This window comes from Phascolarctos cinereus, unplaced genomic scaffold, assembly GCF_003287225.1.
Source record: "Phascolarctos cinereus isolate Bilbo 61053 unplaced genomic scaffold, phaCin_HiC Scaffold_726;HRSCAF=1367, whole genome shotgun sequence".
Taxonomy (NCBI): Eukaryota; Metazoa; Chordata; class Mammalia; order Diprotodontia; family Phascolarctidae; genus Phascolarctos; species Phascolarctos cinereus.
In genome coordinates this window covers 47607563-47633584 of record NW_027556098.1, presented here as the reverse complement: position 1 = coordinate 47633584, position 26022 = coordinate 47607563, and the positions used below count along the sequence as shown (strand labels likewise).

The window sequence follows — 26022 nt, the reverse complement described above, 5'->3', positions numbered from 1 at the left end:
AGCAAGTTTCTATGATAAAGTTCTCATTTCTAATATATACAGGAACTGAGTCAAATTTACAAGAAAAAGAACCGTTTCCCAATTGATAAATGGTTCAAGGATAATAATAACAAAAGAGCTATTCTCAATCCCACCAAAGTCAGTATGCTAGTTCCAGAGTTTTGTTTTAGGTGATAGCAACTTTGATTCAAGAATACACTTGAATATCTCAACAAACAACTTTTCTTTCCAGCTCCACAATCTAGGAGAGTGTCTTGTAGGCTCTTGTTTTACATATCAAGTTTCCTGCTAGAAGATCTTTCTATAAAGATTTGTGGTTTAATTTTCCGTCATGATAGAAGCCAGGAAGAATATATGTACATTAAAAGAGTTACAAGCTTCAAATGTCAAGAAGCATGTAAGTTCAAATAACAGTTCTATCCATTTACCTGGATATTACAGAGTTATGCACCCTAAGTTCAAAGAAAGGAAGAAGCTCAATACTTGGATGAAGATGTGGGCTACAATTTTATCCTAATATGTTTTTCCAAAATGAAAGTAATAGAAAAGAAAATAACTAAATAGGCTTAATCCTAGGATGACAGTAATACTGCACTGATGTGCAGAAAGAATAAGGATACTGTTTTCTTTCATAGCGCTCCTTGAATTGCTACCACACAAATTAGAGCTTTTGGAAATAAGCAAATCATTTGAAAACCTATCTTAAATTAAAGTATTAGGATTTCATTTAAGAAAGCAAGGGTTCTCAACCTGAAGCATATAACTGTCTTTTTAAGGATTTTGATAATATTAATTCTAATACAATTAATTTCCTTTGAAATTCTGTATTTTTTTTTAATGCTTTTAAAAACATTATTCTGAGAAGGGAGCTATTGGCTTCACTGGATGAACAAAAGGGTCCATGATATAAACTGGTTAAGAATTCAGGTCTTGGAATTAAAAAGAAAAAGAAATAACACATATGTGATATTTAGATGACAGACTGAAAGTTGAACATTGATGTCCTTAAATTCAGGGCAATAATGATTGTCATTTTTTATGTTTGCATTTTACCATTTTCACATATTTGATTAACAGCCCAAAGAAGCAGAGCAAGCAAATATTTCAAACTCCTCAAATCCAAACATGGTTATCAATAGCAGCAGTGAATAACATTACTTACCCTAATCCTAACAAATGGCAAACATCATTTGAAAGCTGGTTGTTCCAGTTATCTGCACAAGCCAGATACCATACGCTCTGAATCCTGAATTGTACCAAACCATTGACACTTAACGTGCCATTGACTAGCTGAACTAAAGAAAAATAGACAGATACAGTATCATAATGACAGTAAATAATGTCCCTCAGAATAAAAACAGGACATTCGCAAACGTGTATATTAAAGTGACTAGAATTGAACATGTGTGTGAGCTGAAAGTAGTCAACCTAGGGTGTTAGCTCTTTACATATGATTCTAAAAATGAGATGGTACAGAGAAAATCAAAAGTGCCAAAGATCAGTGTACAGGTTACCTGAAGCAAATAACTACAAAAGTGATGAAGAAACCTTATCAAATGACACATACAGAATCTTAATCTCTAAAAGGAGGAAAACTAAAGTTCAGCAACATTCTTAAGCATTTCTATTATTTAAGCCTTCCTTAATGATAATCTTTACTCACATGAATTCTGACCTCTGCTCTTCTGTACCCTGAACTTCTCTGAGTCCTCCCTTCTAATTCCTCTAGGTGTTAGTTCTCTGCCTCAACAAATTATCTTGCATTTGCTTTATCTGTGTAAGGAGCGTATTGCCCCCATAGAATTTTTAGCTTCTTGGGAGTAGGGCTTGTTTTTCATTTTGTCCTTGTAAATGACAGAACTGGGGGCATCTGGCAAGGGGCTGGCTGGCCACCCAGACCCCTGGGATTTGTAATTCTTAATAGTCTGGGAGCAAATGATAGATCAAAGCAGCAGTATTGATACAGAGGCTATGTCTAGAGTTGAGGAAAAGACTGAGAAGGCGGAGGATGTCCCCTGGCAGCAATGCAACCATGGCAACATCTACAATTCCCTTCTTTAAGAGGACTTTTAAATTGGAAAAGCTGGGAGGCATGTGACATGTTATCACGACAGATACTTGCTCCAAAGAATAAATTTGCCAGATTTAATATTATTTCTCATAACCACCTGTGGTCAGCTCTTTCCTTATGTTGCCTGGCGTCCATGGCTTGAGGGTACAATGAGAGTCATGTAGGAGAGATAAACCTTCATGTGGCTGGGAGCTCAAAACCCCAGCCCATTGTCAGAATTGTGTTCTCTAATGAGGGGCATATGTAGGAGCCATTTCATAGCTATACTTTCAAGTGCTTCTACTTTCTCTCCTCTCATGCTCTTCTTAACCCCTTACGATCCAGCTTCCCACCTTATCATTCCATCAAAAGGGCTCTCTAAAGTCACTGATGATTTCTTAGTTGCCTAATCCAGTAGCCTTTTCAGTCTTCATAACCTTTGACCTCTCTGCAATCTTTGACACTGTTGATGTCAAACACCTCTCTGCAATCTTTGACACTGTTGATGTCACATACCCTTCATGCTTGATGACTCTCTTGTCTCCAGGTTTTGGGGGCATCACTTTTTCCTGGTTGTCTTCCTACCTATCTGACCACTCCTTTCTAGTCTCCTTTGCCTTGAATCCATATCTAGATTATGTCCTCTAACTGTAGGTGTCCCTCAGGGTTCTGTCCTGGCCCTCTTCCTCTCTCTCCCTCTATACTAACTTCAACTGATCTCATTAGCTTTCATGGATTTAATTATCATCTCTTTTTTTTCTTCCTTTTTTAATTTTTAGGCAATGGGAGTTAAGTGACTTGCCCAGGGTCACATAGCTAGTAAATGTCAAGTGTTTGGTCCGAGGCCAGATTTGAACTCAGGACCTCCTGACTTCAGAGCCAGTGCTCTATCCACTGTGCCACCTTGCTGCCTCTGTGCTGATAACTCTCAAATCTACCTATATTGCCCTGGCCTCTCTGCTGACCTCCAATCTCATATTTCCAAGTACCTTTAAGACATTTCAAACTGGATGTCCAGTAGACATCTTAAAAAGCATGCCCAAAACATAACTCAATATCTTTGTCCTCTTCCAAATTTCTCTATTACTGTCCAGGGCATCACCATTCTTTCAGTCCCTCAGGCTTACAACCTAAGAGTCATCCTGGACTCTTCACTGTCTCTTATGCCTCATATCCAATCTGTTGCCAAAGCCTATTGATTTTGCCTTTGCAACATCTCTCAAATACATCACCTTTTTTCCTCTGACACTACTGCCACTCTGGTATAAACCTTTATCAGCTCACATCTGGACTGTGGCTCTGTCTGCTACAGACAGACCTATTCAACCTCCATTCAGCTATCGAAATGATTTTCTTAAAGCACGGGTCTGATCATGTCATACCTCTACTCAATCAACTCCAGTTGTTCCCTGTTGTCTTTAAGACCAAATACAAAATCCTCTCTATGGCCTTCAGAGCCCTTCATAACCTAGCTCCCTTCTACATTTCCACTCTTTTTTTTTTTTTTGGCAGTTGGAGTTAAGTGACTTGCCCAGTGTCACACAGATAGTAAGTGTCAAGTGTTTGGTCTGAGGCCAGATTTGAACTCAGGTCCTCCTGACTTCAGGGCCGGTGCTCTATCCACTGCAGCACCTAGCTGCCCCCCATTTCCAGTCTTCTTACACCTTACTCCTCACCACTACTCTTGGATCCAGTGACACAGGCCTCCTTGCTGTTTCACAAACAAGGCGCTCCATCTCTTGAGTCCGGGCATTCTCTGGTGGTCTTCTGTGCCTGGAATGTTTTCCTTCCTCATCTCTGCCTACTGCTTTTCCTGGCTTCCTTTATGCCTCAATAAAAATCCCATCTTCTACAGAAAGCCTTTCCCAATCCATCTTAATTAGTGTGCTTTCTCTGTTATTTTCTATTTATTCTTAATATATCTTGTCTGTACTTATTTGTTTCTTGTATCCCCCATTAGACTATAATTTCCTTGAAGGCAGGGAATGTCTTTTGCCTCTTTTTGTATCCTCAGGGCTTAGCACAGTACCTGGCACATACTAGATGCTTAATAAATGCTGATTGATTGACATCGTGTGATCCCCAATACTGGTATGTTACCTAAATTTTTTTTATGACATTCACATTTCATAAGGGAGAAGAGATTAAAGGGGGACATCATAGGTGTTTTCTAGGAATTTTATGCCTATTACACATAGCTCAGTGATTTACATATGGTAGGGACCTAATAAATGCTTGTTGGATTGAATTGGATCAGTGAATGGATTTGAGGATGAACTCTGATTATAGGGCAGAGGCACTCTATCCTGTTTTCCATTTCAGGTTCTAGGTGGTTTGGAGTCTGTAAATGTTAACTGTAGCCAAAAGATCAGAAGATTGCAGATCTTCACAGGCAGCATGCTGTCAGGAAAAAGCACTAGATCTGGCACCAGAAAACCTAGGTTTGAATCCTAAATCTGCTACCTAACAGTGCAAACCTAGGAAAATCATTTAACCTCTCTGGGCCTCAGTGGCCTCATCTTTAACATAAAGAGGTAGACATTTCTTCTACTTCAAAATGGTATAATTTCAAAAGATAAAAAAGGCAACTTGGAGAAGATCTTGGAATTGAAGGCCAAGGCAATGAATGGAATAGAGCATCATGCTGAGGCTTTCTCTGCCATACAGGAAAGATAAAAAGCTGAATCCTCTCTCTGGTTGATAGAGCTACACAGATGGATCACTGAGATATCTTTATGCATAGGAAAACATGAAACAATATCCCAACGCTGCCCCCCCCGACCCCACTATCATTGAAAACCAATAGACGATTTATATTTGTTTACAGGGGTAGTTAGGTGGCACAGTGAATAGAGCACAGCCAGGCCTGAAGTCAGGAAGACTGAATTCAAATCTGGCCTCAGACACTTATTAGCTGTGTGACCGTGGGCAAGTCACACAACTTCTATCTGCTTCAGTTTTTTCACCTGCAAAATGGGGATGAAAATAGCACCACCTCCCAGGATTGACGTGAAGATCAAATAAGATAATATTTGTAAAAGGCGCTCAGCACAGTGCCTGGTACATACTGAGTTCTATATAAATGTCAGCTATCTTTATAAAATATTATTACAGGACCTTATAAGAGGCTTTCCTCTTCTTCCCCAATAAAAATACATACCACAAGTTGTTTCATCTGAACCATCAGTACAATGTTGATAATTATCACAAACATTAACAATGGGAATGCACTCTCCATTCACACACTGAAACTCATTTTGCTCGCAGGGTTCTGTGAGAGAAAAAATATTTAGCCAATAGTTTTATCTTAAAACAGTATTTATAGCAAAAATATAAATAAAAACACAAAATGCTCTTTCATCATTTTAAAATCAAAGCATTGGTATAGAACATAGGTTTGGACCAATGATGGTTATTGGTTGAAGCAATATCATGGTGAAAGAATTCTTGAAAGTGAATCTCTGGAACAACATAACTGACTATTTTTTTCTATATTAACAAATTTTTAACATATGACTTCCCATGGACTACAAAACCAGACCTTCACTGTCTCCTTTTCTCCCTGCATTTATACAAAAAGACGGTTGCTAAAGGTGGAAGATTACAGAACCTTAAGAATTCAGGACTTCTTTGCTGTACTGATGGGTAGTTCTCTTTGACTTGGTGAAACTAGCTATACTAAGTAAATAACTTTCTTATCCATCACCTATAGCAAATGATATCTATTTTCTTTTAACAAGAACTCTGTTTCTTTTTTTTTATAAATTCTTTTCTTTGTTTCATGCCTGCTAAATTATGAATGACACACTTTCCATCAACTGCTGATGGAATATGCTACACCCTGAGTGTAATAAAATGTTCTTCTGATTCATTCTGCTTTATTGGTGTTGGCTAGTTAAATTGATAAATAAATAAACTCATGGGACAAATATGGCAATCTCAGATGGGACTGGATGACTCAACCCTAGATCTCTATCTCTAAGAACTTTCCAAGCATGCACTGATGAATTCATCAATTCAGGACCTTCTAGAGAGAGGAACCTAGGAAAGCTGGTACTTTTGAGCTCCAAATTGAGAGATCTACAAAAACAAGTTGTGTTTCACATTTTTTTTGTTCTGTAGCATCTGTCTGTCTTTGCATCTGAACAATCTATTAGACATAAATGGCTGTCCAGAACTGAGGCATACATCAATCAAGCAGCTGTCCTGGTTACTTGAGGAGCCCAGCACTATCGCTCAGTATTCAAAAGCAAGGACTCAATTAAGAGCACTCATGCTCCAACGGGAGGATCTCCTCTCATTCCAGGTGTGGCCTAATGGGTAGTTTCCTTCAACTTAGTGAAACTAGTTTTACTAAAAAGATAGCTCCCTTATGTGTCTCCTGTAGCAAATGACAGCCTTTTTTTAAAACAAGTATGCTATTTTTCTTTGTGTTGTCACCTTCATTCTAATAAATAGCCACCTTTCTTTCATTGTTTCATATAATATATAAATAATGCTTGCTAAATTGTAGATGGCATTTCCAGACAACTGCTAGAGATGCATGCCACACTCCGAGTGTAATAAAATCTATTTCTAATTTGTTTTGGCTTATTGGGGTTAGCTAGTTAAATTGACAGCAAATTCATGTGAAAGAGTTAATACAGCTCAATTTTTTCCTGATTTGGGGAATAATATACATTTGTTAAACACAAGTAACAGGAAAATTTGTATTTAAAAATACTAGAGAATATGAAATATGTAGCAATACATAATATATAATATAATAATATAAATTAATTATTGATTAGAGAAATGCAAATTAAAACAACTTTGAGATATCATTTCACACCTATTAGATAGACTGAAATACCTTCCTTTTAATAGAAGGGAGAAATGACAAATGTTGGATGGATGTGGAAAAATTGGGACATTGTTGGTAGAACTGTGAACTGTTTTGGAGAGCAATCTGGAATTATTTCCAAAGAGTTATAAAACTGTGTCTGCCTCAGTTCCCTCACCTGCAAAATGAAGACAATAATAGTACCTACATCATCATGTTATGAATATCAAATGAGATATTATTTGTAAAGTGCTTTGCAAACCTTAAAGCACTGTATAAATGCTTTTGCCCTCATCATGATCTTTCAATTTCAAGGAAGTGAAAGGTAGATTGATCATTGAAAAAGACTGAGGATCATTGCTACATACTTAACTGGGATGTAAAGGTTGAACGGAGTTTAGAGAAAAAGAAAAAAATCTTTTTCAATAGGATAAGATGGAATGTGAATCTTACAATTAATGTAAACTTAGTATCTTTTTCATATTTTAAATTCTTTTTTGAATTTTGAATTTTTTCCCTTTTTTGTTACATTAATATACATTTATGAAATAAAATAAGCATTCTGTAACATAGTACAATAAAAAAGATGATTGTATATGAAACTGCAAATCTATTATGCACAACTTGCTATGGCTTTCAAACATAAAACAAAATTACTTTGTAATTTTTTTTTCCTTTTTTCCTATCCTCCCCCACCTGCCCCAGAAATGGCTACCATTAGACACAAATAGATATATACATACACACAAATATACAATTTAAAATTATTCTATACATACCTCTATTTATCAGTTCTTTGTCTGGATGTAGATAGTATCTTTCTTCATATGTACTCTATAGTTAATTTGGGTATTTATAATAGTGAAAATAACTTATTCACTCAAAGTCATTCTTAAAACAATATAGCTATTATTGCATACCATGTTTTCTTGGTTTTGCTTATTTTGCTCTTCATTATTTCATGCAAATCTTTCCATATTTTTCTAAGATCACTGAGTTCATCATTTCTTATAGCACAGTCGTATTCCATCACAATCACATACTACAACTTGTTCAGCCATTCCCCAATAGATGGGCATCCCTGCAATTTCCAGTTCTTTGCCACCACAGATAGAGCTGCCATAAACATTTTAGAACATATAGATTCTTTTCCTTTTTCCCTAACTATCTGTGAAAATAGACCTAGCAGTGGTATTATGGGATCAAAGTCAAAGGACATAGGTAGTTTAATAACTCTTTGGGCATAATTCCAGATTGCTCTCCAAAAGGCTGGATCAGTTCACAATTCTACCAACAATGAATGTGTTCTAATTTTTCTACATCCCCTCCAATATCTGTCACTTTCCTCTTTAATCATTTTAGCCAATCTGATATGTATAAAATGATACGTCAAGGTTGTTATAATTTGCATTTCTCTAGTTAATAATGGTTTAGAGCTTTTTAAAAAATATATGACTATAAATTGTGTTGATTTCTTCACTGAAAACTGTCTATTCATATCATTTGACCATTTATCAATTGTGGAATGACTCGTTTTCTTATAGATTTGACAAAGTTCTTTATATATTTTCACTATGAATCCTTTATCTTATAAACTGTCTCTTAAAATTTTTCTCCCCAATTTTCTTTCTCATTTTCACTACATTTGTTTTATTTGTATGAAACTTTCTTAATTTAAAGAAATTAAAATTATACCTAACTTGCTTTTTATCTCATTTATTTATAAATTGTTTGCCTATCCATAAGTCTGATAAGTAATATGTTCCATGTTCTTCTAATTTTCTTGTAACAACTTTCTTTATATTTAGGTCATATATCTATTTTGACCTTATCTTGGTAAATGGTACAAGTATTGACGTATGCCCAGTTTCTGCCATACTGCTTTCCAGTTTTCCCAACAATTTTTATCAAGTAATAAATCCTTATCCCCAAATCATAAGTCTTTCCACCTGTCAAATACAAGGTTATATTTATTTGCTACTGTAAATTGTATGTCTTCTCTATTTCATTGATCTACCTTTCTATTTCTTAGCCACTACCAGATGGTTTCAATAATTACTGCCTTATAATATAAATTAAGATCTGGTACTGCTAAACTTCCTTTCTATACATATTTTGTTTTTCATTTTTTCCTTTGATATTCTTGAATTTTTATTCTTCCAAATGAATTTTGTTATTATTTTTTCTAATTCAGTAAAATAGCTCTTTGGCAATTTAATTGGGATGTCATTGAATATATAAATTCATTTATGTAAAATTGTCATTTTTATTATATTGGTCCTGCCAGCCTATGAATAATAATATATCTCCAATTATTTAAATCTGATTTTATTTGTATAAAAAGTGCTTTTTTTTATAACTTGGTTTATATAATTCTTAGGTTTGTTCTGGCAGATATATTCCCAAGTATTTTATACTGTCTAGAATCATTTTAAATGGGATATCTTTTACTACCTCTTCTTGCAGAGTTTTGTTTGTGACATATAGGAATATTGATGGTTTGTGTGGATTTACTTTATATCCTGCTACTTTGCTATTGCTAGTATTTCCAATACAATATTGAATAATACTGATGACAGTAGGCATCCTTGTCTCACATCTGATCTTACTGAGAAGGCTTCTAGTTTTCTCTACCATAAGTAATGGTTGATGATGGTTTTGGATAAATGCTTTCTATCAATTTAAGGAAAAACCTATTTATATCAATACTTTCAAGTGTTTTTTTGGATAGAAATTAGTGTTGAACTTTATCAAAAGCTTTTTCTCCATCTATTGATATAATCATGTTTTTAAAAACTTGTATTATTGATGTAATCAATTATGTTACTAATTTTCCTTATGTTAAGCCATCCCTACATTCCTGGTATAAATCCCACTTGATCATAATGTATAGTCTTTGTAGTATATTGTTGTATATTTTAGCTAGTATTTAATTTAATTTAATCTTATTTTAAATTCAAAATTTTAAAAATCTTTAATACAAAATATATTTTCACAGAATACTTACCTGACATTCCTAAGTGATATCCAGTAGTGAAGTTGGCTAAAAACCCTCTGCTGTTTACTGACGTGTCAGTGATGAAGAGCACTGTCATCTGGTTGGTACTGGAGTAGACATCATTTACAGGGCCTAACCCTGTATACACAGCTGTTACCAAAGAAAAGTAAATTTTTACTAAATGTATTCAATGCAGCTTGAAGAAACTATAGTACATATTTGGTTCTATGCCTAATCAACTCCAACAAATATGAAGAAGCTGGTCCATTTAAGCATATGTGCAAATTAATTCTTTTAGAAGATCAATTTTTATTTGCATGTGGTAGAGTGTAATAGGGTGAAAAGAACAAATGATTTGAACCAATGGTTTAAATCATCATTTACTAGCTATGCAAATCACTTAACCTATCAGTATATTAGGATGAATGATTAAGGTCAAAACAGAGCCTGGTAGGTCAGCCTCAATATCTATTGATGAGTGCCTCTGTTAAGAAATCTCTTTTTTTGTTCGTTTGTTTTTAGGCAATGGGGGTTAAGTGACCTGCCCAGGGTCACACAGCTAGTAAGTGTCAAGTGTTTGGTCTGAGGCCGGATTTGAACTCAGGTCCTCCTGACTTCAGGGCCGGTGCTCTATCCACTGTACCACCTAGCTGCCCCTAAGAAATCTCTTAGGATTCCTTAAAACATTTGCTTTATCCTGCAATTTAAGAAAAAATTTTGCTGATTCAACCAAAGGCAAGATTCCTTCACTCTCCTACAAACATCATCTCTGGAAAAGAAATATATACACATATTATATAGTTTTACTTGGCAATATTCCTGACATTTTTCAAAAAGACTCAAGGAGATAAATTTTGTCAGGGTTATTCAGGCTCGGGCTACATGCCAAAAGGTCTAGGTTTGCAGTGGATAGAGCACTGGGCTTGGAGTCAGGAAGACCTGAGTTCGGTTCTGGCCTCAAATACTTCCTAGCTGTGTGACCATGGATAAGTCACTTAACTTCTGTTTTCCTCAGTTCCTTCATTTGTAAAATTGGAATAACAATAGCACCTACCTCCCAGGGTTGTTGTGAAGGTCAAATGAGATAATAATTGTAAAGCACTTAGCACAGTGCTTGACATATGGTAAGCACTAGATAAATATTAGCTATTGTTATTATTATTATTGAATAGAGATAAAACCCCAGAAGGAAGTATGAAAGAACAGAAACAGACAATTAGTTTGTGCTAGGTCTTTCTACCAATGTAGAGCTTGATGTCAGTTTGTGACTACACAGGCTATGAAACTGAATTAGTGCAAAATGGAAAAAAGCATCCATGTTTTACTCTTCCTGGAACCAGCTGTCTGTGGAAAATATCTTTGCAACTATCCCTGATTTAAAGTAGAAGCTAGTGCAAAATGAGGGAGCTGATGAAGATAGCCTCTTTTTCATAGGTTCCTTCATCACCAAATCTATGATCTAAGGAACCCCTGAAATTATATAATCATATACCTTATGACTTTGTAAGCTCTAGACTTTAATAATGATTTTTACCTTTAAACTTGTCAAGAAATCATCCAATTCAGTTAGACACTTATTAAGTGCCTACTATGTGCAGAGTGCTGAGACACAAAGATTGATGAGACATAGGTCTTGCCATCAAAAAGATTATATTGTATTGGGAAGCATTGGTGGCATATGCAATCTACACAGATAAATATGTAATGAGTGCTGTGGACAATGGAGAGTATAATATAAGCTGCTTGAGGTCTGGGATGATTTTTGGTTTTGTCTTTGAAAAACTTAGCCCCTATTAGTGTCCTGCACAGAATAATACATGTAATAAGCATTTATTGAATTAAACTGAATCCAGCCAAAGTACTTTTAAGAAAATTTGAGAAAGGAATATTTTTAGCTGAAGGAGATCAGAAAAAAAAGCTATATAGAAGTCTTGAAAGAAAATAAAGATTCTGAAAAGTAGAGCCTAAGAGGTAATACATTCCAAGCATGGAGAATGAAAATAATATTGCATAACTTGTGGAAGAAGGAAAAAATTATAGAGTTCAGGGAATAATTGGAAATCCAGTGCAACTAGATTGTGGAATTGTGGTGTGAAGTAATGTCAAATACATCAGAAAGTTAGTTTAGAGGCAGATTGAGGAGAATCCTAAATGTCAGGCTAAGAATTTTTAATTTTGTCCTGTAAGTAATGAGGAGCTATGGAAAGGGATAGGAGGATGCCATAAATAAGTAAGCTTGTGCCTTAGGAAAATTACTTTGGAAGCTAGTTGAAGGTTATATTGATGAGAGGAGACTGGAAGTGGGAACATAAATTAGGAAGCTTTTTAAATATGCCATATGAGATGATGAAGACCTGGGGTTAGTGTCTATGTCACAGATGGGGAACCTGTGGCCCTTTGACTGATTCAAAGGGCCACATGTAGCCTGGAGGCTGCAGATTCCCCACCCCTGTGCTATGTGAAGTAGAGAGAAAGGAACATAAAGTCATAGATAAAGAGCTAGAAGGGACATTAGAACTCATTTGGTCCAATATCCTCATTTTAAAGATTAAGAAACCAGGGTATTATGAGTTGACCTGACTTGCCTAAGATTATACAGCTGGTAGTTGGCAGAGCCAGGATCAGAAGCAAGTCATCAAACTTCAGATCCAGCTTTATGTCTAATATACCATGCTGTCTCTCAAGGGTCAAGTGTAAGAGATGATGAGGTGAAATTGACAGGGTTTGGCCACAGATTGTATCGGGTGGGGGGTCAGGGAGAAGAAAGTTCAAAGATAACTCTAAGGATTTGAACTTTAGTGACCAGGAGAGCAGTGCAATCAACAGACATAGGAAAGTTTGGAGGAGTGGTGAGTTCCCGCAAAGGGGAAGATCATGAGTTGAATTTTGGAACTTCAGATATGACTTTTTTGTGGAGATATTTATCAGATAGTTGAAGCTGTGACCTGGAGAATAGGGATGGATATCTAGATTTGGGAGCCACATCATCTATTAGGATGGTACAGGGATTCCTTATACCAGTCATCTATCAAATCATAAATATCTCCAAGACCATATAGAGATCACATAATCTCTTTTGGTAACTTTTTACATTTTCCAAAACATTTTCTGGGAGATTTACTAGTAATCTGTCGATTAAATCCACATAGTAGAAGGAAATAAGATAGATGCCATGGATGATGAGATATTCTAAGTTTCCTTAATATCTATTCTGCAAACATGAGAGGAAAGTGGAGTCATCTAGGTAGCTCAATGAATAGAGTGCTGAGCCTGGAGTCAGGAAGATCTGAATTCAAATCCAGCCTTAGATACTTATTAGCTGTGTGACTCTGGGTAAGTCACTTAACTTCTGTTTGCCTTAAACCACGGGAGAAGAAAATGGCAAACCATTCCAGTATCTTTTCCAAGAAACTCCCATGGACAGTACTGGCATGCTACTGGCCCACAAGATCACAAAGAGTCAGACATAAATGAATGACTGAACAACAACAAATAGGAGGACATAATAAATAACACATAAAATCTAGCATTTCCTTGATCTTTCAACCTTCCTTAAAAAATTCTGTATGAAATGGAAAAAGGACCCACATGTACAAAAATATTCATAGCAGCTCTTTTTGTGGTGGCAAAGAATTGGAAATTGAGAGGTTGCCCATCAACTGCAGAATGGCTGAGCAAGTTGTGGTATATGAATGTAATGGAATACTGTTATGCTATAAGAAATGATGGACAGGCTGACTTCAGAAAAACCTGGAAAGACGTGTATGGTCTGATGCTGAGTGAAGTGAGCAGAACCAAGAGAACGTTGTATACAATAACAGCCACGTTGTGTGATGACTAATACTCATAAACTTAACTCTTCCCAGCAATACAAGGATCTAAGACATCTCCAGAGGCCTCATGATGGAAAATGCTATCCACATCCAAAGAAAGAACTATAGAAGTTGAATTACTATTTTTTTCTTCTGTTGAGTTTTGTTTCCTCTTTCTGATGGTTCCTCCTATTGGTTTTAATTTTTAATTAGAACAACACTAATGTGAAAATATGTTTAATAGAAATGTGAATGTATAGCCTATATCAGATTGTGCTCTGTCTTGGGGAGGGTGGTGGGGAGGAAGGGGGAGAAAAATTTAAAACTCAAAAGCTTATGGAAGTGATTATTGATAAATCAAAATAAATTAATAACATTTAAAAAAATTCTGTACGGAATGCTGTGTTTTTGGTTTTAAGGATAATTGGATTTAATCTGAGATATTCCTGCATGAGCTAATCAGATGTTCTGAATTCTGTGCTAAAATGATTCAGTGGATAACACTTGCCCAATAATAAGGAGTTGTCATCTCCACCATCTCTGACTTCAACAACATCAGAAATATCTTCTAAGTCAAATGTTTCAAAATGAAGTTGAATGTTCTTCCCTTTTTCAGCATTTAAGTACCAGACACCTAAAATATGGCAATTAACACAACACTTAATTTAGAAGTACAATTAATATTTTTGCATGTCCCAAAGATGTAGCTTTGGTTGCAGAGGATTTCAGAACTATTTCAGGGTCACTTTTGATTCCATGGACCGCCAACTTCCTCACAACTTTGGTTATAGGTAACTTAGCGGCTTAATAACATTATTTACAGTGAAAGCATAAAATGAATGTGACACAGTTTGCTATAACTTAACCATCATATTGAACATAAAACATTCTTTTTTCTTCTATTTTTCTTTTTACTATGAACTTAACAAATAACACATAAAATAATCTTTTATATATATTGAACAGGAGAGGAATGTACATGAAACTGCAAATATACATGTTTGTTTTAAAGTATGTCAGACTCCAAAACCAACTTTAATTCTATTACATCACATTGTCTCTCAAGGAATAGATATGAGAGATGATAGGGATAATAGAGGCGATAGGACATGGCAACTGACTATATGTGAGTAATCAGGACAAATGAGTCAAAGATGATTCTGAAGTTTTTAACCTTAGTACTAGGGTTGTTAGTCATGTTATTATGTAATTTTCAAAGCTGACCTGCTTCATTTCTCATATCATTTGGTACAGGGAAGTAGATGTGATGGGACAGAACCCTATTCCTATCCCCCTGTTATTTCCTTCCCAGGCTCTTACCACCTAACTGAAAAAAAAAAGAAAGAAATTCTTATAACAAACATGAATAGTCAAACAAAACAAATTACTACACTAGCTATGTCTGAAAATATATATCTTATCTCTATGATAAAATTTTGGCCCTTGGTTTTAAATAAATACTATTTATCATATTAATGAAAGATCCATTTGTTTCTATGCTTTCTGTGTTTTGTTTTGTTTTGTTAAACAGAAGTGGATGTAAAATTTTGTCTAAAGCTTTTCTGCATCTTGATTAGATTGTATAATGTTTATTTTTCTTATTAACGCAGTCTATTTTATTTATAGTTTTTCTAGTATTGAAACAATCCTGAATATTTGGTATAAATCCAACTTGGTTATACTTATAAACCTGGTGTATATTTATTTTAAAATATGTGTTGTAGCCTCTTTAGTAATATTTTATTTAATGTTTTTGTATTTACATATAATTAGGGATATTGATTTATAGTATATAGACATATAATTAGGGATATTGATCTATAGTTTTCTTTGTTTCATCTCTCTGTGGTTTAGTTATAAATGCTACATTTGTACCATAGAAGGAATTTGATAGAATCTCCTCTGTTCTTGTTTTTCAAAACATTTCATGTAATATTGGAATTAATTGTTCTTCAGATTTTTGATAGAATTTGTTTGTCAATCCATAGGTTTTTGGGGTATTGTTCTTTTGGAAATTAATACATGGCTTATTTGATTTCTTATTCTGATTACATAAATTCTATGTTTCTTTTTATTTTAATCTCAGTTTAAAATTTTTTTTAAAAAATTCATCCATTTCATTAAAGTTGTCAATTTTTTAGGGCATGTAGTTGGGCAAAATAGTTACTATTAAGTTTCTATATTATTATTCATTTGTTATCAATTTTCCTTTGTCATTTTTCACATTGGTAATTTACTTTTTTCTTTAAAAATAAACTAATGGTTTGTTTTATTTTTCAAAATGACCCTAGCTTTGATTAATTAAATTGCCTCTATCACTTTTAATTTTGTTCATCTCTTCATTGATTTTCAGAATTTCTATTTTGATATTTAATTTGTTTTCTCGCATTCTAGGATTTTCTTAGTTCAATGTTCAATTAATTGATCTGATTTTTTTTGCCTCTTTTGTTTATGGAAGTGTTAAAAAATATACATGTTACCATCAGGACTGTTTTGGCTTTATCTTAAAAATTTTGGCATGTTTTCTCGTTATTTTAATTTTCTGTCATTAAATTGCCTCTTGTATTTATGATTTGTTCTTTTATTCACTAATTCTTTGGAATTTAGAAATTTTATAATTTAATCTTTTTAATTTAAATCTTTTCTTCAAATGACCTTAATTGAATGTAATTTTTATTCTTCTACGGTCAATAAAGGATATATTTAACATTTCCCCCCACATTTTTGTAAAGTCTGTATGCTCCAATATATTTTCAGTTTTTAAAAAGGTACTATGTAGAGGTAAGATAAATGTATGCTCCTTTCTATTCCTTTTCAGCAGTCACTAGAGCTGTATCATATCTAAACTTTCTAAAATTCAATTCAGGTCCTTAACTTCTTTCTTTTTTATTTTTGTGAGATTTGTCTAGGTCTGAAATGAGGTATAAATTAGGTCCCTCATGTAAGAGTTTAATGGTCTGTTTCTATCTATAATTCATTTAACTTTTCCTCTAAGTATTTAGATCCTATACTATCATGTGCATATATAGTGCCTTTACGGATAATTTATTTTCCTTATTCTCCTCTTTCTATCATTTTATTTCACTCTTAACTTGTCTGAGGTCCTGACTGTTATCCTTGATTTTTTTTTAGTTCAGTGGAATTAAAGTAAATTTTGTTATAGTCTGTTATTTTAATTATATATGAATTTTTGTGTTTCTAGCAGGTTGAGTTGAATGTATTTCTATACCGACATGCTGCCATTTTCTACTTTCTAATTCAATCTGCTGCCTTCTTGCATGAGCTCATTCCATTCATAGGTATGACTATTATGCTTATTGATCTATCCTATTGTCTTATTTTTTTTTTATCTCTTTACCACTTGCTATCCTCTTTACAAAGAAGAGGATAATGAGAGAAAAGAGAATGCTCAGTACTTATGACCTATGCTTAATGCCATCTGTTTTCTCTCCCCTGCCCCTCTTCTCTCTCCTTGTCTCAAACTCTAAACACAGGTTATTACAATTTCTTTCTTTCCTTTTAAACTCCAACTTGCCTTCCTCTTTTCACAATTCAACCTCTGTAGTTGGAGTTTGTTTTGCTTATTATTAATCCCTGAATCTATACTCCCTCTCATTTTTTACTCCCTGTTCTCCTACTACTCTCCTTTATCTGAATAGAATTGAATGTATTTTTGTGTCAAACTTTGTCTATTCTGCTTTCCTTTGGCCATTATCTTCCTTTCTTTCTTTTTCTTTCTTTCTTTCTTTCTTTCTTTCTTCCTTTCTCTTTCTGCCTGCCTTCCTTCCTTCCTTCCTTCCTTCCTTCCTTCCTTCCTTCCTTCCTTCTTGCTTTCTCTTTCATTTCCTTCCTCCCTCCCTCCCTTCCTTCCTTCTTTCTTTTCTTCCTTCCAAAAGACTCCAAGACCTTATGCCTTTTGTCTTAAATCTGGGAACCTTAGTTTCAAAGCATGATTTTCTTCTTCTGAAAACAGCCACATAATACCTTGTGTATAATAAATGCTCAATAAATATTTGTTGAACAAATAATCAATTACATGTTTTACATAGAGATCGTCTTTTGATCCATTTCGCTGAGCCATTTTTCATAGCAAACAATATTCATTGCCCTTGGCTTTCTCACAATAAAATTTAATTTATATAATAGATTTGGCATATCCATCATCTTTCTAAGGTTGTTGGTAATGTTTCTTATTGTCCTTTTGTTGCTTCTCCTTAAACAAACATGTGCAGTTACATTTTATTATCCTTTGATAATATCTGCTATGTCTATAACTTATTTTTAAATTTGAAATAATTGTAAAAATATCCAATTCTCTGATGATAATAAGAAATTATGACTCACAGAAAGCTTGATTGGGATAGTTATTTGGATAATTCATAGAAGAAAATGTTGTATTTGGTTCCCAAAGTTCCAGAGGTCCTCCACAGTCAGCTAAAAGAGCAAACATTGAAGATATATTAGTAAGTTGCTGCTGGTTGATAATGACAGAGAGAGTAGATGATCTTTAAGGCACTGTCAAACTTTATTAACAATAAAGAGATACAAGGATGTAAGTCAAAAGAGATTCTGAAGTACCTACATCTGTTTTTTTTAAATAGATAATTAATGAAACTAATTTGTTAGGTAAAACAAGTTCAGAGTGTTTTTATTTTTAATAATGAAATAACATTTGGGGGTTAGTTTCTTCAATAAATAGTGTTTAAAGACACCTTTAACAACACTCTTTCCAACTAAGGCCAAACTTACCTGCATAAAACATGGCTACTTGTTTTTGTGGCTCAATTTGAGAAATGCTATAAAGTACCCTTAACTCTTCTCAAACCATAACCATCAACCCATTTTTATTTATTCTTGGTACCTGAGATTATCCTTATTAGGGATTAATTTGTTCATGCTGAACTTCACTCTCTCCTGTTGGGATTCTTTGAAAATGAAAATCATCCTGAAAGATGTAGCATCTTAAAATTATAATTTTTTTATGAATGAATTTTGTCAGCTAACTTTCCTACAGATACCAGAGGGAAGAGAATTTTTTTTTTTGGCAATTGGGGTTAAGTGACTTGCCCAGAATCACACAGCTAGTAAGTGTCAAGTGTTTGGTCTGAGGCTGGATTTGAACTCAGGTCCTCCTGACTTCAGGGCCAGTGCTCTATCCACTGCACCACCTAGCTTCCCTGAGAAGGGATTTTCAAAGGCAAACTTCACCTACTTCCTAAGTCTGTCCAAATCTAGCCCCAGTTCCAGTATTCTTCATGATCCTAGGTTGAAACCTAGATCATCTTTGTCTGACCAAGAAAATTGAACATAGCTCTCCTGGGTGAGTACTACAAATGTATTAGACATAATCATAAACTTTATTAAATCTATTTCAATTACCCTACTGACATTTTAAAAATTTATCCTCTTAATAATGAGAATATGTAAATGAAATCAAGTCACAGCCTCCTAGTCTGCTATTATCTTTAAATCATGAAATTGCTATTTAGGTCTACTACTAATTTATATTATATAATTTCCACTATGCTTTGATCGCAACAAGGCAATCTTATTACATCTCTCTAATCAACCCACTTTCCCGCTTGTTACAGTAGCCCTTCCACACGTTTTAGATCCCTCCTCCAGTCTCCCATGGCTTCCTCTCCCTCCTCTTTCATTCCTATCTCACAAAGAAGTGGCTATTCTCCTGGATAAGGATAATTCCTCTACATGCACAAGTGATCCTATTACATCCTGTCTCCTTCAGCAGATTCCTGGTGGAACTGTACATACAAAGAAAGCCACATGTTGGCTCCACTGAAGTTTTGTTCTGATCTCAGTGACCTTAGCATGTTCATCGGCATGTGGTTGAAATGTTCAGGTCGTGGAACCCCTTGAGGGCGGTAAAGAGTTGTTCTAGACTTCTCAACATTTCCTCAGCACCCTCAGCTGCCTCTCCCTTCTTACTAGAAGGCTACAGCCTGAAGTAATAAACTCTTCCAAAACCTCCCTTTATAGAAAGCTTGGAATTTTCAAACTGGCTTCATTTCTCATCAGTTGCTTTGCTTGGTTTTGACTTTATGGACATTATGCTCCTATACAGAGCATTGTCTGGTGGGCCTCTATTCCTTTTTCTGCTTCCTTTTGTATATTCTTCTCCCCCATTAGATTGTAAGCTTCATGAGGGCAGGGGGCTTGTCTTTTTTTTTTAATTTGTATCTCCAGTGCTTAGCACAGTGCCACACAGAGAAGGTGCTTAATAAATGTTTATTACTATTGATACTAACCAAAGTTAATATTCCTTTCAGCTGTGTGCTTTCCAAGTCTACTTAGTTCTGAATAAGTCCTTACAAGATGTAGATTCATTTAGAAATACTCTTCTCATACTTCTCTCTTTAAAGTGGAAGGCAATTGTTCCCATATATTTCCTTTTGTCCTCCCTGCCTGCTGCATTGTTTACTCCTTTAGATGGAACATTCATTTGGAATGCAATAAAATTTAGCTAATCTTTATTTGGAGACAAAACCAATTACAAAAGTGTAGACAACAGCTAACCAAGGTTTAAAGAGAACAGATAACTCCTGAGGGTTACTGATACCGGTTCACCAGGCAGAGATGAGGAGGAAGGAGGGAAGAAGAAATGGAGAATGGATAAATTTACCAGGTCCTACAGAGCAGCAAGGCAGTTATATTCGAGAAAATAAGAAATTCTGTCTGGGCAGGTCACTGCTTAAATAGGTTGAGTGAGCTAAACAAGGCTCCAGTTGTTCATGATTATATTCAGTTCTGGGTAGCAGCACCCTTTAGTAGCAATTGTACCAACACCCCCCCCCCCCCCGGTTCCTCTACACTGTGTGAAGCTCAAAAGTTCTTGAGGCTTCGTGAAACTTATGAGGCTCTTGCCTCCCATGATCCTTTCATCTGGAAAAAAAATTTACACTTGGCAATCAGTCCCTCTGCAAATAAGAAGTTGAATATGTATGCGTACCTGTTATGCCTTCTAACAAAAATGTAAGGTGCCTGAGGGCAGGCAAATACATACTATGCTATTGCCAAATGCTAAATGCAAATGTCCATCTTATACATAAATGTGATTCTTAAGACCTATTGTCATTAAAAAACCCACCTGATGCAATATACAACCATGCTTTTATCATTATCTGAGAACATGCAGCAAATGAAGAATATATCTTCACTTTTATAGCTAGAAGTCTGAAAAGCTGCTAGGAGTTATATATTTCAAATATATATTTATCACGTATGTAGAGTTAAGTAGCCTGAGATATTAACAATCCAATGTGAGATAATATAGTATTAATGAGCTTATCAAAGCAGTCAGTTCTCTGGATACTTTTCTGATAAATGTAATAGCTTCAAGTAGGTCACTGGCTTTTAAAAATTTAATGAGTATTTTTTGAGAATGAATAGTGAATTCATGTTATCTTATCATTGGTTTAACAAGTTGTACAGGTGGTTTTCCAGAAACAAATCACTGGAAAAATTTGGCAAAATCACTTATCTATAATTTTAATTATTATGATACCATTTACTTTAATGGTGGTCTAGCCACAGAGGAAAACTTACATGTGTTCCTTAATAGAGCAAACCAAGGTTCATGAAATATCATTTGGGATATTTTAGTTATCCACTATTTTTAGATATGCTTCTGGTAGCTGGGGGAAGAATTAAATTAAGGTGCTTGACAGGTCTAGGGGGTTGTTGGAGTTTACTAATGCTTAATGCCTACATTTGACTTTTCCCTGGAGCTATTTTCTTTAACACTTATGCTATAATTAATTGCTTACTCTGCTTATAGGCACAAGATAATGTAGATAATCTTTTGCCAAGAAGTTATGGAGATTTTGCTTCCAGCATACTGCTTATGTTAAGTCTATCTGACTGTGCATATTCTGATATGTATGCATATCACTGCATTTACTGTACCATGTTGATAAATGGAATAGTCTTTTTTGAGATGAAGAAGTTTTAAAACAGTTCAGCTTTAACAAAAAGAAATTCTTTTTAAATACAGAAGGAGTTAGCTTAAATTTTTTCTAGAGTATATCAGGTAATTAAAGGCATGAGAAATTAATAGCTTGAGATTTGTCAGGGATGGAAGAGATTCCTTGATTTTTCTTTACTAAGGTGAAGATTATTTAACAGGGATAAATATAAAATTTTACACTTAGTTTAAAAAAATAAACTTCACAAATACAAGATGAAGAAGGTATGGCTACGCAGAAATTAACCTGAAAAAGATCTGAGGGCTTTAGGGTGCCTGCAAGTTTAATAATGTAATTCAGAAATACTTTAAAAGTCTATAATTTCAAGGATGTAGAGATTCTTTCCATTAATGCAAATCACCATCTAAGACAGGGAACTAACAGTCTGAAAAATTATGTGACTTGCTCAGGGTCATGTCAGAGATGGAATTTGAATCTTGACTCCAAGCCCAGAACCTCATATATTACCTTATGCTTCTTGAAAAATGGCAAGCAAATAAGCTACCTTGATTTAGCTTCATTAAAAGAGTCATGAATTGTAGGTCATCTTAAGCAATCTTCAATTGTGTCTACATCTTAAAATCCCTTTTTATTTCTACAAATTATTAGCTAGTTTAAAATGGAAAATATATAACTCGAACTCAGAATCTAACACCAAAATGTCAACATTGGAAACATGGGAAAAAAGTATATTCAGCAGGGACACTTACTAGGAAGCTCTGGTGTTGGAGTTGGTACCAGGGTTGGTTCTGGATATAGACTCTCATTGCAAATCCCACTTGCTAGGCCAATGTCATCCAATGCTATGTCACTCAGGTATCCGTTCATATAAGCATCAAAAAGAACCTAGGTAATAGGTCAGAAGGTAGAGAAGATATTTATAGATTTTATAACAATAACTCAATCTGCACTAGAACTATTCCATAAGTTATAATGTCCATAAGGGACAAGCAGGAATGACTTTATTCACAGATTGAATAGTCAACTAGCCATAAAATAGGTGAGGTTATTATAAGACTCCACCTGCCTGACTGAGTTACCCTACTTACCTGCTATACTGCCACTAATTCCTACTACTTGGTGTGAAAATCCTAATATTAGAGAGAAAAGACAGGGACGTTAATCTCTGAGAAGCTAGTTGTACTGTTAAAAACTCAGATGTTATCTGGGTGAGGAGAAAGGTGCTTTAGTTCTTTCCTACTAGAACATTAACACAGATTTATTTATCAACTTAGCTAAAAATCAATAAGGATCCAATATGTGTCATCAGGGATGCAGATAACCTTGTGACAAGGCATTAGCTAATTGAACACTTTGGTTCATGATGTGCTTTTCAGAGCTTTTCAGTTAGCATAGCAAGATTCTTCCCAAGAATACACATAGAATAGGGGAACACAACATACACACAGAGAAAGATATTCAGGTAATCAATGGCCTGGGAGCTACACAGTTTTACCACATTCAATTCTCATCTGGCCAATAGAGTTTCTTGCTCTTACTCATGATAGGTTTGCCAAATCTGTGGTATGAGGGACAATTTACAAATAATGATCCAGAAGTCTAATCACACTCTGCTTTTGTAGGCTTACTACAAGCTTAGGAGAGAATCTGGAGTCCTTATCAGGGTTATTGGCAACAGCTACTGCCTTTCCTTTCTTTCCTGAGTGGGATAAAAATATCCTTTGATCACTTTTTCATTAAAGACTGGGTTTAATGCAGAATATATTTTTCATGCTTTGTAAGATTTAGTTATTAAGTTTACAATTGATATTTTTCATAAGTTTTTTTTCTCTAGACTTACTTTAAAATTTAAATTCTATTACATTCTTATGACCTGAAAAGTTAAAAGGAAGAGGAAAAAGGATTCACATAGTCATAGCATACTTTTTGTTGTAACAAAGAATAGGAAACTAAATTGGGCTCATCATTTGAGGAATGGGTAGACAAAGTATGATATATGAATGTAATGGAAAATTATTGCATCATAATGGGTGCAATGATTGGGACAGGGACAGATGATGAAAGGGACAGATTCAGAAAAACACCTGAGAGGATCTGGAAGTTTGAACTGACACAAAATGAAAGTGGAAGAGGAGAATAATTTATATAATGACAACAATATGCACTTTTTAAAAAAAACTTTGAAAGACTTTGTAACTTTAATGTAATGACTAATCATGATTTTAAAGGACAAAAGATGAAATATGCTTCCTACCTCTTGGCAGATTGGTGATGGATTAAAGGTGAAAAACAAGATACACATTTTTGGACATGTACAATGTATTGATTTATTTTGTTTGACTAGACTTATTGATTTAAGGAGACTTCTTTGTTTTATTGTTAGTCTTTTTTGTCTTTTTTATTACTGACACTTAAACACACAATAAGAAATGAAAAAGAAACATATCGTTAACTTAAATATTGAAACAAATACAAAATAAGAAAAGAAAAAAAGCAGGTCATGTGCATTGCAGAATATGAGAGGATTCAAAATGTATAGCAATGAATTTTCATTTCAAGAAAGCCTATGAGTGTTGTTTGTTGTTAGACTTTTGAGAAGGAGAATCAAGGGAAGAGGAGGATGATAACAAGGGGACAGGAAAAAAAAGAATGACATCAATGAAGCATTTCAAAGAAGCACAGAATAAAACAGGAGGTCCAGAGGGAAACACAGAAACAGAACAACTTTGGAATAAACATGTTAAATGTATTATACACTTTTAAAAAGAATAAGCTATATGTGATAGAGATTCACAGTTCCATGTATGATCCCCTTTTTCTAGTCTTCCCTATTAATGAATATGCTCATGTTTGTTGATGTTTTTCAAGTTTGACATGACAACAAAAATATTAACACCATTAACATTTAAAATACACATTGTATTTCTTTGTACAGAACTTTGAAATTTCATGGAACCAAATATCTAGCTAATTATTTAAAATGACCCAAATAATTTCAAATTATGATCCAGATTTGGGGTTTGGTTTCTTTCAAGTGAAGAGGAATTTCCTGACCATTATACTCTTAGAGAAAGAAGATCATTGCCTATTTTTTCATTGCCATTTACAATACATGCTGCCAATACAAAAGGCCATTTACAATACATGCTGTCACTTTCTCTCTGTCTCTCTCTGTCTCTGTCTCTCTCTCTCTCTCTCCTTAACCCCTTACAATATAGCCTCTGTCTTCATCATTCCACGGAAACTGCTCTCTCCAAAGTTACTAACGATCTCTTAGTTGCCAAAGCCAATGGCCTGTCTTCATCCTCTCCATCTCCAAGACTTCATCTACATTACTGCTCACCTCTATGCAGCTTTTTGACGACGATAATCACTCTCTCCTTGATATTCTCTTCTCTCTAGTTTTTCGGGACACTATTCTCTCCTGGTTCTCCTCCCACCTGTTTGACATCGTCTTCCCCATCTCCTTTGCTGGCTCCTAATCCAGATCATGCTCTCAAACTAAAAAAGTCCCTCAGGATTCTGTCTTGGGCCCTCTTCTTTTCTGCTTTTATATATACTACTTCAATTGGTGATTTCTTCAGCTTCCATGAATTTTTTTTTTTACCACGTCTATGTTGATGGTTTTAAAATCTACCTATCCTGCTCCAACTTCTCTGCTAAATTCCAGTCTCACATCTCCAATTCCCTTTCAGACATCTCAAACTGGATATCCAGTAAATTTTTAACTCAATATGTTCAAAATGGAACTTACATTTTTCTCTCTTGACCCTCCCCCAGCCTCCCATCTTTCCTATTACTGTAGAAGGCAACACAGTTCTCCCATCCCTCAGGCTCATAACTAGGAGTCATCCTGGATCCTTCATTATCTCTCATCTCCCCTATCAAATCTATTGTTAAGGCCTGTGGATTCCAGCTTTGTAGCATCTCTTGAATATAGTGTAGGATCTTATCACCTCACACCTGGACTAGTGTAACAGCCTACTGGTGGGTCTGACTGCCTCAAGTCTCTCCTCATCTCAATCCCAATCCATCCTTTACTTAGCTAAAATGGCTTTTCCTAAAGCCATTTTACCCCTGATCATATTACTCCTGTACTTAAACTCTGGCGGCTCCCTATTGCCTCCATGATCAAATACCAAATGTTCTATTTAAGATTCAAAGACCCTCATCACCTAATCCACCCCTACTTTTTCATTCTTAGTTTACTCCTTAATACATAATTCTTGATTCAGTGACACTGATCTCCTGGCTATTCCAGGACCAATGCACTCCATCCCTCAGCTCTGGGCATTTACTCTGGCTGTTCCCTATGTCTAGAATGCTTTACCTCTTCATCTCTGCCTCCTGACTTCCCTGGCTTCCTTTAAGTCCCAGTTAAAACTCCATCTTTTAAT

General features: G+C 34.9%; 1 protein-coding gene across 1 annotated transcript in view; it reads right to left on the bottom strand.

Moving 5' to 3' along the window:
- The window catches only part of TMPRSS15 (transmembrane serine protease 15), a 132358-nt gene that overhangs the window by 35684 nt on the left and 70652 nt on the right, over positions 1-26022 (bottom strand). The window contains exons 13-18 of the mRNA XM_020996038.1: positions 22375-22510; positions 18027-18116; positions 14191-14316; positions 9880-10020; positions 5211-5321; positions 1163-1295 (exon numbers count right to left, since the gene is read on the bottom strand). Coding sequence (XP_020851697.1) covers positions 1163-1295; positions 5211-5321; positions 9880-10020; positions 14191-14316; positions 18027-18116; positions 22375-22510 — 737 coding nt within the window. The remainder of the gene's footprint in view (positions 1-1162; positions 1296-5210; positions 5322-9879; positions 10021-14190; positions 14317-18026; positions 18117-22374; positions 22511-26022) is intronic.